The 18,120-nt window shown below is 30.5% G+C and overlaps 2 protein-coding genes across 2 annotated transcripts; both read right to left on the bottom strand.

The window, feature by feature from the left end:
• Positions 1-6,195: 6,195 nt before the first annotated feature.
• Positions 6,196-7,782, bottom strand: LOC100810449 (F-box protein At1g61340). Its single transcript, XM_003529246.5, has 4 exons — positions 7,532-7,782; positions 7,117-7,314; positions 6,940-7,014; positions 6,196-6,810 (listed from the first exon to the last, which is right to left on the bottom strand). Exons 2-4 carry the CDS (start codon positions 7,303-7,305, stop codon positions 6,607-6,609), a joined length of 468 nt encoding a protein of 155 aa, XP_003529294.1. The 5' UTR covers positions 7,306-7,314; positions 7,532-7,782; the 3' UTR covers positions 6,196-6,606.
• Positions 7,783-11,627: 3,845 nt separating this feature from the next.
• Positions 11,628-17,482, bottom strand: LOC100810983 (telomerase Cajal body protein 1). Its single transcript, XM_003529247.5, has 13 exons — positions 16,879-17,482; positions 16,737-16,799; positions 16,489-16,649; positions 16,287-16,360; positions 15,717-15,799; positions 14,900-15,006; positions 14,614-14,756; positions 14,489-14,536; positions 14,313-14,365; positions 13,540-13,624; positions 13,365-13,431; positions 12,193-12,303; positions 11,628-11,937 (listed from the first exon to the last, which is right to left on the bottom strand). Exons 1-13 carry the CDS (start codon positions 17,112-17,114, stop codon positions 11,825-11,827), a joined length of 1,344 nt encoding a protein of 447 aa, XP_003529295.1. The 5' UTR covers positions 17,115-17,482; the 3' UTR covers positions 11,628-11,824.
• Between the last annotated feature and the right edge of the window lie 638 nt (positions 17,483-18,120).

Raw genomic sequence — 18,120 nt, forward strand, 5'->3', positions numbered from 1 at the left:
ACCTTAAATTTATTTAAACATATCAAATCACGGCAAACGTTACTTTTTAATTTATGTAATAAAATTTATTTATGAGTAGCTCTTGTGGAGTTACTTCTTATATTCATCTTTTTCAAACTACATAAAATATCCACCCTTCATAATCTTTTTAAATTATTCTTAAAATAATTTGATTTCTCTTCTTTATTTATATACGATAATCATATATAAAAAAAATTATACGATTTACTGAATCTTAATTAATGCATATCCATTAGGATTAAATTGTATGTGAAAAACAATGGATGTTGAAAAAGGCCCCAGAATTCCAGCAGTTTGAAAAGCAACTACAAGGTGATATAGTTAACATGATGCGCCAAATTTTTTCGAGTTAAATAATATATAATTTGATTTAAATGTTCAGGATTTTATGCAGTTACAAAAGTGATTGCAGAAAATTGATTTTAATGAATTTTACTATCTCTGTTCCTAAATATGAAAATCATTTTTTTTCATTTTATTGGTCCCTCTGTATAAGATTCTTTCTATGTTATTTTTTATTAATTATTTTTAACCAAACTATCCTTAATTACTTTATAATAAATATTATGAATTAAAAAGATAAATACTAGCTACATTCTCTTTTAGGATTGAAAAAGAAAACTAACACACATTAATTAGTTAATTAGGTTATAAATAATTAAGTTAAAAGAAAGATATGATGAGTCCCAATAAATTTAAGGATAATTTTGAAATAAAAATACAAGTTATTAACAAATTTAATATTATTAACTTTAGACAATTTTTTAAAAGAGTGTAAATTAGTTAAAAGATTATTCTATTTTTAGATACATGTATATACGATTCATATGCCAAAAATAAAATTTTTATATGATTTACTCAATCCTAATTAATGCATTTCCGTTAATATTAAATGGTATGTTTTTTTTTTTCTGCAATGTTAAATGGTATGTTAAAAACAATGGATGTTTTAAAACGGACCCAGAATTTCAGCAGTTGGAAAGCAACTGCAAGGTCATAAAGTTAACATCTAATGCCCCAAATTTTTTCGAGTTATTTTTTTTTATTTCCTTGAAAAACATATTCCTTTTCTTTGCTGACGTTGAAAAACAGATTCATTAAACCCTTACAAAATTAGAAATAAAATATTAAAATAAGATTATTTTGAAATAAATTATTAATGTGAGATTGTTTTAGTTATTATTCCATACAGATTTCTTATTTATTTATTTAAAAAATTAATAGAGGTTGGTTCAATTGAAAAAAAAAAATTGACTCTTATCACGTGAGGACATGAATTATTGAGTTAATGGGAGAATATTATCGGTAGGTAATTTGTAGCATCTTTATAAACTTTTTTTAAGCCTGGACTCTAAACAGTGATCTTTTGAGAAAAAAAATATTAAAAAAATTATTTTTTAAAATAAAATTGAATTATCTTTTATTCTTACAAATAAAAAAATCTGAATTTCGCAGCTGTGGCACACACAGTCTAATCTTAAAAAAAAATAATACCAAATTCGGGACACAATCTAATTTTAAAAAAGTTATTTCAGATTCCTAAAAAATAAGTTATTGCACATGGATGTTGTTTATTCAACAGCGGCTTCTTCAAAATTGAAAAACTTTTATAATTTAAATATAGTAAAACTTTAATGACTATGAGCACAAATCATTATTTAAATTATTTTAAAATAATTACTTTAAAATTAATAAATTTATTATATATGATAAATTATAATTAAATAACTGTATTACACTTATCCATACATAATCCTTTTTCTGATTTAGCAATTCATAATTAAAATAAAAGACTTAAAGAAAAAGGATAATAAAATAAATAAATTTAAATATATCAATTATAAAATAAACTTAAATCAACATATGATGTGTGTGAAATACAGATACAATTTTTATATTCTCTTCGGTCCATCATATAAAAAACAAAAATATATTTTATATTATCATTTGTTTTTATACAAAGAAGTGGAGTGAGTATCATTTAGTATCAAATACCATGGACTTTATATTCTCAGGTAGAATTTTATGTCTTTATTTGATTTTTTTTTCAATTATTACTTTTTTTTTGGCATTTGCATGTAAAGCTTAACTAAAGGGGCATAAATAGTTAATTAGGTTTGGGAATCAAATTCTTGAAAGTTACTTAATCAATGAAATCTGTGCAATGTTCATAAATCTTCCTGTGGTCATAGATCGTGACAAGGGTCAGCAAAAATTAATATGTTCTCACTTATTTGAGCCCAAAAAAGTATACTATAGAAGTCCAAGAAAAAAAAAAAAACCACTCAAGGAAACATTTTTATAGAAACGACGGATCCCATAGAGTTGACTTGACCTTCGAGATATATAAATCAAAGAGGACAAGTTAAAAAATGATCTTAAATATCTAATTATTCTTAATTTAATCTTACAAAATCAGTTTCTAAGTTAAGAATTACACTTTATTTATGTATTTTATCTAGTTATATAATTAACAACATAAAATCTCTAACATTTATTCCCTTCATTCTTAATTATATGATTTTTTTTTAGAAATTTATTTGTAATTTGTTATAAAATATTTTTTTAAATTTTTAGATACATTAATTATTTTTTCTTATATTCTTATTTAATTATTATTTCTTCAAATATTAATAAAAAATAATTAAGTACATAAAAAAGAAAATAATAATAATTTTAGAATGATAATAAAATTAATTAACAAAGTATTAATTAAATTAATTATTTTTTAAAAGAAAATGAATTAATTAAAAAAATCTTATTTAAGGACTGAAGGAGTATAATTTATTATTATTTTTTATAATTTCATTTTATTTCCTTATTCCAAATTCAAATTAGGTGACTTTAGATAACCGTATTGTATTTATTTGGTAATCATCACTATATTTCCAAATGGTGTGTTTGATAACCGTCCAAATAGAAGTAAGAAGAGAAAGGGAGGAGGGGAGCGTTGGAATGGAAACAACTTCCACGGTTAATTTGGCAAAAGAGAAATAAGATTTTTTTTTTTTTTTTAAATTCATGGACTCCATGCAGCAGAATTTTGCCGTATGACTAATTATGTTTTCACCCCTTTTGTACTTCTACTCAGTATTAATATTTTTTTTTCTTCTTTTATTCATCAAGCAATTTTAGTTCAATTTTTTTTCCTGTTCTATCCTATTTCTCTTCAATCAAACAATCTCAATTTTTATTCTATTTTTTTTCTTTTCTCACCCACCTACCTCCCCTTCCTCCATTTCTTTTCCCCCTTTCAAACACAGCCCAAGGGATACGATAATTTATTATAATACTTGGCAAAATCGTTAGTAGTATCATCTCTGACTTATTTTTTTATTTTGCTTGACAATGGGAGAAGACTTGTACATTTTCTCCATGAACTTAGGTGCAACTTTGACTCTTTGATTTTTCTGAGTCAATTGATAAATTTCATTAGCCAACCCCCTAGATGGTAATAAGTACCGAATGATGGTAGCTTCTTGGGTTTTGTTGTCTTAGAATTGTGATGCACAAAGAACTATGTGGTCCGAATTTGAATTAAAAAATTGGAAAATGCAGTGTTAGAGAAAAACAAGCTTAAATAATAGTGTCGTTATTCTACACCTTCACATTTTTTGGTTTTAATTTTCTACTGCAATGATCTTTTTGCCATTCATGATGGTTATAACTTTTAAGTTTTAACACAAGGTTTTTCATCACTGCTTCCTGCACTGCCTTATGAAAGCCAAATCTTCAGACACAAGACACTCCCTTTCTTCATCATTTTAAGTTTGTAATGCATCATAGATCTCTTCATCCGCAAGGGGTTAAAGAGCTTTAGTTAATACTACTTTATCAAAATTTTGTTAGGTTATAGTATAAATGTTATACATTTATAAAATATAGTTGCAACTCTTTCATTACCACTCATCAAATAGTCACAACAACAAAATCTCTTAATCACCTCTCATAATTGCCTAACCAATTGGCAGTTACAGCAACTGTGTGTCCATGTGTAATGATAGACTCTATTACGTCCTGACTCATTTTAAATATTTTATCATACTACTTTCTTACATGAAGTAAGAATTTTTATTTCGCATCCCCTAACAAAATTTTTGGATTCAGATGTTTCTGTGGATTGTCTTGATTTTCATGTGAGTACTTAAATTATATTGCTATAATTACAACGAATCGTGTATTTTGCTGGTGATATTCTCAATATACTTTATTTTAATATTATTTTTTTTGTTTTCTTCGTTTGATTTTGTTTTATTATCTTAAATGCATGTTAAAAATTTGACCGTTCTTAATGTACCTCAGTTGATTGATTAACTAGTAGCCATCCATAGTTAATTAGCAAAACTATTAGACAAAGTTGGTCTAAGGTTATAGAATGATTAAACTTAAATTCTTCATTAATAAAAATCAATCATTGCACTAATTGTTTCATCTTTATTCCTAACCATTGATTGCTAATAAAATTAGATGCGACTGTTCAAGTCATTTTAAGAGAATATGAAATCAAACAGCTGATTGTAAATGAAACCTTAGCCAGGGTCCACAAGAGAATCCCTTGTGCTGTCTTAAATCCTTTTGCTTAATTAGTGCTTTGGTTTCATCATATAAAATGATAGTGAGAGAGTGTGTGATGTCAATCAGAAGGTCCAAGCAGGATGGATGAAACAGAGCATCAACTTTGATGTGATCAGAAAATATCACTCATACTACAAGGAAATTTTACCATGGGATGTTTTAGAACTTGCAATGCTGTATAGGATTGAGTGCAAGGTTAGGCAGTGAATAGTCAAAAGGAAAGTAGGCTTAATGTCAAAAAGATAAGAATGTTATGATAGATAAGTGGGTACACAGACAAAATAGGATTAGAAATTCATTAAAGAAGTGCGGGTAGCCACTATTGTAGCAAAAATTATAGTCTCGTCTTAAATAATTTGATCATAAACACAAAAGACATGTAAAAACACCAATTAGGAAGGTGATATTATATGGAAAATAATGAAATAACTATAGGTAATGCGATATCAAAGAAAAACAGTATAAGTCAAATAAGAAATTTAGAGGTAAATGATCTCCATCTTAATATGGGACAAAAAATTATGGTATCGTATGATCCGCACAGTCAACCTTCGTTATTCGTGAAAAAAAACCTTAATTATTGTCATTTTTTCAAAGTTTAATCAATAAGTCTAAATGGATAAAATATATCTTGCACCTAGATAGCAATTTGCAATACATGCTTACGGTAAAAGATACGGGTATAACCTAAAATGTTCACATTTGCTTGGCTTCTAAAAAAATCGAGTCTCCCTCAACCTCAGCTAACTGAAATTGGTCAGTAATCCTGTAAAAAAAAAAAAAATCGTCTTCTTTTGAAAAATAAAGGTAGATTGTTTGCACCTTTCAACTTAGATTCCTAAGCAAATCACACACCTTAAAGTTTAAAAGTATATAATCAGCTTACGAAACTTTTGAAAAATTCGTTAAAATTTCATAGAATTATTACGCGACTTGCATTCATACCAAAAGTCAAGTGGTAAAAACATATTCTTGAATATAGATGTTTCTTCTGCATGCTTACCAATTAAGTTAACAATTTACTTAGATAATGGGAAGCTACCAATCAACTACTTGTCAATTAAGTATCTGACATCACTGGGGGTAAAAAAAAAGAAGCCTCCGTTCCTCTTTTCAGAGTCAAACAAAAGAAATCCACTTTCACGAGTCAGAAATTGGATAAACTTTACACAAGTTATTCAGATATATCTTGGAATAAAACTGAAAGAATGCCACTGCTTCTGATATACCAAGGACACCTGAAAGAATGCCACTGCTTCTGATATACCAAGGACACCGTAATAGTGTGTCTTCTAGTTCTACAGATGTTCAAACCTGTTCAGGTTATCTCAAACTAAATTTCCCACTAATTTCGGGGGACCATGATGATGTTGATATGTCTAATTACTTCCCCCCACTTTACGATAAGTGGTGCATACACTATTAGCTACTAATAAGAATTCCTCTACCAAAAAGAGAAATATACCCCACATTTACAAACTGTTTTAGTTTTGAATATTTATTATATCAAGGACCGTGTAAGCAGAATAAATCTATCATATCAAAGGAAAAAGCAAAGTAAATAAGAAAATCAAAGCTACAAATTTAATCAAATCGTAATAGCGGAAACTTTACTCATTTTATTAGAGAAGCACAAAACTATGCTTAATGGACTGTGCACAGTTAAATTTATCACACTAGAAGGGCCAAGGATTTCCCTCCAAATAATCATCTATAACCTATCCCACTTTCTACTTGTCCTATAGATATACAGAAAGATTGCAAACAAGTCAAAGCAATCTTCAATGAAGGAATTGAAGAAGATTTAGCTTGTAAAGACTATTTCAAAACGTGTGAAATCAGCTAGTGAGATCTTCTAAGTATGTATCAAGTCCCTCTCTAATCTACCAAGTACCAACTAATATACACATAACAAATTAATACTATCTGTTCACAGAACTACCCAAAACAAGAGAAATTGTCCGTGCCATCACAAGTTGCTTCTTTTTCCTTGTCCAGTCACTGTTCTTCTTAATTAGCGGAAGCGAACAATGCCACTGAGATGCTAGCCAGATTCTTTCCAATCAGCTTTGACTTAGGTTTCCTCAATGGGGCATTTGGAGTATCAATTTCCTCAAACCCACCAGCACCCTCTATATCAAACGGTTTAGGAAGAGCAAAAGTTTTCTTCTTTGGAGTGCTATACTCAAAATGCATTCTCCTAGCAATCTCAGCCTGCAATAGCAAAACCCAACACTTCCAAAATCAGAACAATCAATCGAACTTGAAACAAAAATTCAGAACAACCAAATCGAATTTGAAACAAAAATGGACCACAGTGCTGAATATTACCCCAGAACTTACCGCTTCTCTAACAGTTTTTGAGACACGAACAAGTTGCTCCAAATCTTCATGATCGACACCACACAACACCCTAATCTACAATTGATTAAAAAAAAAACAAAAATACATAAATTTCAGAATACTCATCACAAAATTAGGACAGGTTAAAAAAATCAAACTTGAAATCGGCATACTCACCAGAACATCAAGAGGAAGGGCCTCAAGGCGAGACCTTTCAGAGTCAAAAGTGAATTTTCCGCTGCACATTCTCTTCAATGGATTCACCGCCGAATTAGAGTTGAGAGAAGAAGCTTCATTGTGTAATAACACGACCCTCTTCCTTCCAAGTGTTGTGGTATAACTATAACCCTCAAACCCTAACGTCATATTCAAATTCTGAAAAAATCGCACACACGAAAACTTAACAGATATAACAAACTTTTCCCCTGATCTGGAAAGTACCAAACAAACAAACTAATTATTTGTAGGGGATAGGTCAAATAAATGGTCCGAATATTCTAAAAACTAAAAAGGAAATTTTGGGGAAAATTCAAAAATAGCGTAACAGAATGAAGAGAAGAAAAACAGATATAAAATGAGACACGTAACTAACCTGGTTTTTTCGAAAGAGTGAGTTTCTATTTGTGATTGTTGATTGTTGATTGTTGATGCCAAATATGCAACTACCAAGCTGTTGAAGAATTTGGGAACAAAATGGGTGAATGAACCATTTATATATATGAACCCACCAAACAAAAAAAAAAATATTTTTTAATTATTCTGTCCCTTTTTTTGGGCTATTAAATAATATATGACAGTAAATACGCGTGGAGAAAATTATGGAAAGTTCGAACGAAATATCGAAGGTTACTTTTTCTCTCTCTCTATCTGCAATATGGCGGTTAAAAAATAGAGAGAGGGAAAAACAAAAACTAGCCGTTGGAAGGGGACACGTGGCGGTGTGATAGAGGATGGAAAGAAAGTGGTCAATGACGTGGTGCTTGGTCGGCCGTGTCGGTTGTTTTCAGGGTGCGAGTTCCGTGTACGTAACCGCGTGGGTGTATCTTGGACCGTCACCGCAGTGGATCACAGCCTGTTGGGGAAACACGTGTGTGATGGCTTGCTTGATCAACGGTGAAAAGTGGGTAACCGAACATGGGAGTAGGTGGGGCCCAATGAAAAACAATCAATATTTTATCTTTGTGGTTTGACGGAGTTTATTATGCGGCTGGCGGCTGCTGTTTTGTGTTTGGTTGGTTGCACCATTTTTACTGTCATCTACAAATCCAAGTTGGGGGCTTTTATGTTTTTTTTTTTTTCTCAACCACTGTCTCTTGTTTGGTCAAAGGGACTCAAAAACCATTGTAAAAAACAAAGCAACACATTTGTTCTTTCTTTGATGTAATGATAAACAAAGATGAAGTGTTAAGTGGGGGAGGAAGTCTAGTGAGAAAGAACAAGGAAGGTGCATTAACCACAGTTAACAAGAATTTTTTTATTTTATTTTTAATCACATGCCTCATGCAAATTTATTGACTCCAATCAAAGAAGGGTCTGGAGTTGGGAAGAAATCTTCTTTAAAAAAAATAGAGAAAAAAACTTAATATTGTCAAGTGATTATTTCACCTTTCATTCTTTTAAATATCCACTATATAATAGCATAAAAAAAGATATCCAATGTATAATAAAAACATATTATATTCATAAAATTTATTAAATGACTGAGATTTCATATAAATGTAAGAGTGGATAAAATTTAACTTTAAAAAATGGCAAAAAAAAAACTATACTATCAAAAGATAAGGTAATATAATGAGATTATTTTAAAATAATTATTTGTGTTAATTTAATGCATACATGTAGTCTTAAAATTTTGACAGTTTTAATCATTTCTAATTGATAGTTTTTTTTTCCAATATAAAATATAACATCAAGTAATAAATGTCATATTAGCAATTTTCATATAAAAACAAAGAATCTTGGTTTTTGAGATTTATTTAATTCTTTAACTAACTACTTTTAATTTACATGGAAATCACCTTCCAACATATAGATGACATTGTATGATTTATTTTGTAATTTTTGAAAAGACAAGAAATTATAGATGATGTATTTTATAAAGAATTAAGAAGAATTCTTTAAAGGTAAAAAATCATTCAAATTTAATATTTATTATTTTGTTGGTACGCTTTCTTAAATATATATATATATATATATATATATATTGTTTGATTTAATTAAGGAAGATTTGTGATTATTAATTATCATAGTACTGTACATAATTTTTTCTTTTTTTTTTATTCCTGAAATATTTCTAAGATTTTTTTTTCTTGTGTATGTTTCCAACTAGTAATAATAATGTCACTTGAGAAATTCTATTTACTTGGTAGTTTTGGAAGAATTTAATTTAGTCTTGCTTGGTTTACTTGAATCCAAATTTGATTGAAATAAAATCTAATAATTTAAAAAATGGGATCTGTTTTTCTTTTGTACAAGCAATGAAATATGTTCAATTATTTTTTCTATAATATTATATATATTACTATTTTTTTTACTCGTGCTGTATACAAGCTAAGAGTGTTTGAAAATCTTTGCCAACTGTGATTTTGTTTTGCATGTACTTTGACAGTAAATAACAATTTGTTGAGAACTATTGTATTTTGAAAACAAATAATAAATATGAAATTGCTGGTAAAATAAAACACATTACATTATTCAAAACATAATAACAATTTGTTTATTTCACCTTTCTTTTATGTTTCATATGACTAACAAATACTAGAAACAAATAACTAAAATAATGGTTATAATAACTCAACGTTGAATCCTTCAATCATACAATACAGCCTCATTAAAGGAAAAGTGAAAAAGTAATAATTCAATAAATATGTTTTAAATCATAATTATAATAATATTTTCTTAATTGTAAAATAAAATGGATCATATTGTTTTTTCTAAATTTATCATAGTTAAAATAAATAACAAATAATGAAATATAGTAATACTTGATAAACTATTATGACTTAAAAAACTATAGATTTGGAGAAATTTATGAAAAATTATATTTACATTTGATCATTATTCTGCATTGTTCTGTCAATAAAGAACAACGAAACGAAATATTAATCAGTAAACAAATTCAAGATTTAAATATTATTTGAGTAATCTAAATAGTCAAGATTAACTTAATATTATATTTAAATTATCTTAATCTTTATATTAAAATCTTTATATTAGACTTATTATTAATTTAGTAAATATTTTAATTACACTGATTATATTAGTTACGATGACATCTATTCGATAAGAAATATTATACATATATTTTATGTAATAGGTTAAATATTATAATAACAATTATATTATAAAGAAATAAGATTAACAAAGTAAATAAATATTAATATATATATATATATATATATATATATATATTAGAAACCAAAAAAATATTTGAGATTAATTACTCTTCGTGACCACTCCAATTAAATGAATTTAGCTTCATGACTGCACCATAAAAGTAGAACTTTTATTTTATTTTCACGCATCCCACATTATATCCTTTCTCACTTTTGGAAGGGTTCCACTGAACCTATTTTATACACTTTTAATAAATAATTCAATATTTTTCTTTCTCTAACAGGATAACAAATAACACCGAACGATATTTTCCTTTTTTCTATTCTATTTTCTTATTCACGTTTTGCTTTTCTGTTTTATTTTTCTTTTCTTATTGTTTCCCACCATTTTCTCGTACCATTTAAATGTTTAAAGGAATTCTATGATTTATCATAAAGCATGTTTAAATATTGTAGCATGAAGATAAATTTATAATGAAATAGAAATATATAAATGTTAAATGAAGATCCGTTCGCAACTGTTACAAAACTTCACGGAAAGAGAATACCCACTAGGAAAGAATCATGAAGTTGCCGAAAACTCGCTAAAATTTCTCATACAACTTGAGAAAAATCACATTTTGAGTTAACCTGTTTAATAACAAATTCAATTATCCATAACCATTATCCCGCATTAACTTCTCAATTTTTAATCATAAATGTCGAGAGACGGCTATACAAAAGAAAATTCCAAGCTCTAAGATCATATTCAAAATAAATAAATAAAACAATTTATATCCTGTAATTGTAATTGCAATATTCTGGAGTCAACAAAACATTATGCATCCGTTGAGTTTGTACAAGTCACCATAATATTCTTTCCTCCAGATTCCACCGACCTTATAAAGTGATCAATAATGTATGTGACTTTTTTCAGCATAAAATATTGCCGTAAAGTGCAGAAATAAAGGGTTAGTTGCTGGATCGAATTCCTTTTACCACTTTTGACACTAATCTCCAATAAACCTAATAATATTGTATATTTAGATATTAGCATGTTACAGTGAAATGCTCTTAAAGCAGTCCTGGTTATCCTCGAGAGGGCCTCAATAATACTTTCACGTCCATGTCCGTCTAGTCAACCAACTAACAGATGCCTACCATTATTTTCTTTGGCTAAGTTCACCAGTGTTTCTTCTTGTTGTATATAATAATCGAAGACAACTTTAAATCCCAAGTATAAAGACAGCTTTCCACGTGACTGTTAAAGAAAAAATGATTCTCATAAAAGGGAAGGAAACGTATTGCCGGCCGGAGTGAGGGGTGAAACTTGATTAGCAAGTAAAAAACAGTAGCAAACATCTCACAACAAAATGACAGGCAAATAAGTCCAATCAATTAGAAATTTACATTTACAGGATAATGAGATATATATGCAAAACTTAGCTTGGTTTTTTTGTCAAACACGGAACAATTGAACAGTGAACCGTTTTGATCATTGGCTACAAGCCTACAAAACAAACTTCTTTTACCTAATCAGTACAAGGTGGCCGCAAAAACATTAATGAATTTCAGTCCAAGCACCTACTCTCAGACTGATTATTGAAACTGCCATCGTTCTTCAAATCTGTCTCCATCATTGAATCACAACAGAAAGTCCACATTGAGAGGCAGTTTTCACGACCTATATTATTAAACATGGACAAAATTATCAATGAAAACCAGCAAAACTTGTGAAACTACTTTAAGTAGCACAGAAAAAATATAAGGTTTTCTCAGAATTTCCTGAAATCTATAGTTCCATCGAAATGATATAAAATTAGGTAACTTGTTTAAAACCATGCCAATAATAAACCTGACCAATGATGAAACAAAAGAAATAGAAAACCCTTGGGGGGTAAGGGGTGTCTGCATGTTTATAATATTATATTAATGATACCAGTCAAGCAAAATTCTTCATTGCCATCATCTGGAATTACAAATCTTCGGTGGCCTGAGGATGATACAGCATGGGGTAGAAATGGATGGAATGAGAAACCATTAACTGTGTCTGCACAACAAACAATAAAAGTAAAGCTTATTATATGTACACACAGAATCTACTATCAGCTGCTGATTACTAACTCGTAAACAGCATATTACTCAAAAAATTGAATATCTTTATGTAAGAAGAGGTTTCAAGAAAATACAGGGTTTCTAATTTGATGTCTGCTCAATATGTTACAAGTACAATAGTGAATATTTGTTTTATCAGCAAAATTAATATATATTATAGTCATAAAGTTAGTACAAGTGGTCCTGTTATATATACATTGTTTCAATACTATGTAAATACCTATGAAGTCCTAATACAGGCTATATTGCAAGAATTAAGCATCCATGGGTCTGGATTAATGTAAACATTCGCCCACAAAAAGTACAATAGTGAATATTAATTCATGTAGCAAAATCTTGCCTCTTTACATTACAAGGGACTGACATTTAGAAGATGATCAGAATCTAAAAACCAGAGAGGAAGAGAGCAAAGAATGTAGGATACACGTGCAGATAAGGAAATGATTATACTGCTAAGAACTCAACCAGATCATGCAAGTACCATGACCATCTCTTTAAACAGATAAATCATTTGTACTTAGAATGTCATCAACAGTTTGATCACTACATTGTTAAAACATGAGGATGAGGATAACAACAAAAGCATAATAAGGGGGGAAAAAAGGAATTTGGAAAGTGAACTTGAGACAACCCGAGGAATAACTGTAAAAAATAAGGATATTATCAAAATGGTGGGATAAGCTAAGTTGAAACAAATCACAATAAATTTGGCAATTGGGATGGTCTCAAAGATATAATTGCCGCAATACAAAAGTTTAGATAGTTTAACTATGGCCTTCAAGAAATAGTGGAAAAGTGGAAGATGAAGCCAAAAACAATTTGAAGTACTACAGAAACACACACTGAGAATAAATATATTGCAGATGTTGTTCTGAATAAGGCAAAATACTTCAGAAATTAATAGATATGATAAAGGTGGCATGAAAAATGAGATCAAAGCCAAGATTGGGACAAAATATAACACCAGAATCTTTTAAGAGTAAATAACTTAAGTACCTAAAGCAGCCTCGAAACTTGACACCCACTGCCCAGTTTGGAGATTATATATATGTACTAAACCATCCTGTAACCAAAAAATAATGAAAATATATTAATTTAAAAACATAAACTGGATATTAATTGACGACCATTGATATTGCTAGATAACAGGAATGCTCAAGGAAGAAGATACCTGGCCACCTGTACCAAGATACTTTCCAGAAGGGTCAATATCAAACAGTATCCGCTGATTGGTGTTTTCTGATGATCTGTATAACCTAGTAACAAGGTGAAAAGATGCATCCACTCAGCTTCCAGCATGTAAGTTATGGAATAAATAGTAAAAGTGTGCATTTATAAATAAAATATCTATAAAACAAGAGGAACGATGTAGTTGGAATCAATTAAGGTTTCATAAGTATAATAATGTAAATATACAAAAACATATGATAGCAAACAGCAACTTTACCATGCAAAAAAGCAGGATCTTTGGATTGACTATATAGTGCACACATCAGCAGTTAATGAGATATGGGAATTTAGCTTTGGAATTCACATGCAAAAAAGCAGGATCTTTGGAATTTTGAGAGGCATATTATTATGTGTTCCCTCTGATTGTTAAAAAATGGAAAGTCTATGAAAAACTCAATAAGGAATTCCAATCCTTTATTTTGAGGGCAATACTATACAGTAGGCTTTACTATACAGTAGGCTTTACTTTCATTACTCTCTTGAATCACAACTTTACCTCAGTCTTGTTTCCAAAATGTATACTTCATATTAAATGTTTGGAATATCTTGTTTGGGGGAAATAGTTTTGTTTTACGGCTTCCCAAGGGAGCTCTTGGAAAAAAATTAATTTCCATAATTTAAGTTTTCCAAACATCGTATACATAATAGTTTTCTTCAATTCATACAAAATATTCAAAGATAAACCACAGTCAAGTGAAGAGAGAGAGTAGGTACTTGTAGACACAATCAACAGATTTGCGCACATCCCAGCAGAGTATGTAAGGATCCTTCAAGCAATAATGAATGTTAGACATTGAACTACTTCAAGTAAGAATCAGCTGTGTGACAAGTATATGACCCATAGACCTGACCAAACTCTAGACCTAGAGAAGAAAACATGCAAATCTTACCTTCCGACCTCCAGTATATAAATAATTTCCATCTCTGGAAAACTGGACCTGAAGGAGAGAAAAATTTAGGATTTCTTCTCAATTTTATAATGAGAATCAATTATTTACAGGTAATTCTAACTTACATGTGTAATTCCACCTTCTTGACCATGCAAAAAGTACAAAAGTTCCATGTTGTCCTCCCTATAAATAGCAGTAGTTTGATTGTAAGAACCCAAAGCTAGCATCCCAGAAGGAAATGGAGAAAAAGCCATAGCAGATATAATACCTGCATTAATATTAACTGAATTATATGCATCCGTTTGAACCAGAGAATTTTCTCAGATGAGGTATATTTTATAGACATCATTGCCACCGCCAAACCCCCCTCCCCCTCAAAAAAAAAATCAACAGCCCTGATTTGAAAATTACCTGTTTGGCCTTCTTTTTTATCTTTTACTGTAGAATACAATTCAAAATCTCTACCAGGGCGATGTAAATCAAACAACCTAATACATTTGTTGTATCCAGCAAATATCCTACAAGACAAGGCAAGAGTTTAAATAACTTACACGATCACACATTCATCAATCCAATAAAGTAAACCAAAAATACACCACATTTTGAAAAACAAGGAAGAATTAAATGTTGACTCAGATTATCACAGTCAGATAACAAGCCTGTCAACTTACTTAGGTAAGGTATATTTATTTGCCAATAACAGTTTGAACATAATAGCCCAATGGATGACAATATATTTAAATGTCCTAGCAAATATATGCTTAGTCCTTGTAAATATAGTTAAATTTGGTTTTCATCCTCCAAAATATTTTTTATTCGGTTTTGGTCCCTATAAAATTTGTTTTAAAATAATCCTTGTCACCACTTATTGATAACGTGACATGCATCTAAGCATATCAGAACACACATCACCTTAGAATGGACATTGATGTGGCATGGCTACTTCATCACTAAAAATGGTGACAGTCTGACAGTCCATTTAAAAATTTACGAGGACTAAAACCAGCAAAAAATAAGTAAAATTCAAAAGACCACAAACAAATTTAGCCATATTTACTAGGATTACAAACATATGCAAGCCTAAATGTCCTGAAGAAAGCTTAAGAAAGGTTGAAGAGGAAAAAAATGTGGGACTTGTGACCATGAAATATAAGTTATCATAGAAACATTGCATCGTGTATCTACAATTTGCAAACTATTGGTCCTTGAAAAGAAACAAGTAGCTTACTTAGTCCCTGCAGGATTAAAAGCAATTGAAAAAGCAGCTGTAATTTCATCCATAGCATCATATGCCCGATATGTGCAACGTAACTGCAAGTTTCATCAAATGGTCAGAAACCACAATAGCAGTACAAAAACCACAATGTATCTTTAATGCTACCGATAATATTAGTTCTTAGCAGTAAAATTCAAGGTTTTAAAAAATGGTCCACAACCATGTTTTCGGCCACAATGTCAATGTTTTTGGAGTGTCTCTGGCTGCAACATAACTGCAACTGTAGCCGCATTTGTCCGCAATTTCTCACAATATCAAGGAACACAATGAAACCGCAACCATGACAGTGACAGTTTTTTCAAAATCTTTGTAACATTACTGACACTTCAAGAAAAGCTATATCCCTACTCAATCGGTGCTACAAATTTCTAGCTCCTCAATATTCCATTCCTACATTTTATAATTTTGACACTTTTGCAAAGCTTTCTAGGGCTCTTAGCAGCGATGATGTTGATTATTTTCTAGATTCTTCTGTGCAGAACACTTCAAGCGCAAAACTGAAATCTGTAACAAAGGAAGTACCTGGCCCGAGGTAGCATCCCATAAATGAATCGGATGGTCGCGAGTAGTAGTCGCAAAAACATTGGTCACCAGATCTGAAAACATCCAACAAGAAAGACCAATAGACATACACATTATCATCAGCTATCAAAGTAGAAGAAGCAGAGAAAACAGAATTAAATTATAAAAAAAATGCAAACATTTTCCAAGAGAAAAGAAAGACCTGATGAAGACATGTAAGGATACCAACAGAAATCATGTATAGACTCTCCTTCATGCATGACTACATTTGCAGCAAAGGAATCTGCAACAAACAAAGAACTCTCGTGATTACCGTCGCCGTGGCCGGAAGCAGCAACGGGAGCGTCGCTTTCGGTTCCCGGTCTGCAGAAGGGAAAAGGAAAGTGAATCAATTAGTTGTAGGGAAATACTAGATTAGAGCAGATAGTGAGAGTTGAAAGGTCAAGTTACGGCGCGAAGAGGCGGAGAGTGTTGTCGTCGGAAGAGGTGAGGAAACAGGAACCATCGGGTGACCTAAGATGAGAGAGAAGCAGAAGTTGAATTTGGAATCGAGAAAAAGGTAGTGGAAGATATAGAAGAAGAGTGAGAGTACCATTTAACGGCCTTGAAGAAATTGTTAGGGTTGGAAGGAGTGATGAACTGGCGGTGGAAATGGTAGGTTCTGTGAGGAGAGACATCGAAACGAAGAACGGGGAAGGAATATTCTTCGTTGCTGTTGCTGCTGTTACCGTTGGCGTTGACTACATTGGATTCCGATTCAAGCACCTCTGGCTCTTCTTCTCCCATCGCTACTGCCACAACCACGCTGCTGGTGCTCGAAGCTTTCATTATAAGCGCCAAAAACTCACTCCCTCACGCTTGCAACATTTTGTTTTTGTTTACTTCTTTTTTAAATTTTGAGCTTAGAAGTCCATTGGATTAATGGTTTCAGCCCCTTTTGTGAACAAAATTTTTCAAACATTATTTTTATAATAAAAATGGTATTTTTAATCAAAACAAAAAAATTGTGATTATTGAAAAAATAACTCTTTTAGGTCATTTCTAAAAAAGGTTGTATTTACAACTAAATTTTAAAATAAAAAAAATACTTTTACATGTATTCTCGAAAGGGGTCAAGAAGGTCCTGTCAAAAATTGAAATTTTTCAAAGAAATTTAGAATAGAGTACATGTGAGTCGTGATGGGTGACACTCTAATGGTACAATCTATGAGGACTTCGATGTCAAAGTTAGTATGTGAGTGGGAAGTGAAAAGAATGAAAGAGTTGAGTTATGTGTCAGATAAAAAGTTTTGTTTATTGAAGTCTTTCGGGGGAAACATCATTAAGGTCATTAGGTTATCCCGTGGCTTGTTTGTGTGCTTGTATGTGTTTGGATGTTGTGTTATATGAGTTTGTAACACGCAATTGATTGATCGAGGCTAACTTTATGTCAGCTTGAACTGATAATAGAATTAACAAAATAAGATAAGGTATTTGATTTAAGTTCATGAAAGTGGTTTTGTTATTCTCCTATAAACTCTTTTTCAATTATTTAAGTTTCAAGGTGAAGCTTAACAAAATAAGATTATTGAATTAACATCTTTGTAAAAAGGAGCAATTGTTTTCCTTCGGATGATGTTGGAACTTGGAAGCATGATTCCTATTTTTATGTCAAACACAAGTGTTTTATGACTTCAATTTGGTGGCATTTGTGGTATGAATGAAGGGGAACAAAAAGACATTTATTTGTTTTTTAAGTGGCTAATGGTATATCGTATTCAATTCAATTTTGAAAATGCTATTTTCACAATTTTTTTTGTCACTATTGTTATATCACTTTCATTTTAATCCAGTA

This window comes from Glycine max, chromosome 7 (assembly GCF_000004515.6).
Source record: "Glycine max cultivar Williams 82 chromosome 7, Glycine_max_v4.0, whole genome shotgun sequence".
NCBI lineage: Eukaryota > Viridiplantae > Streptophyta > Magnoliopsida > Fabales > Fabaceae > Glycine > Glycine max.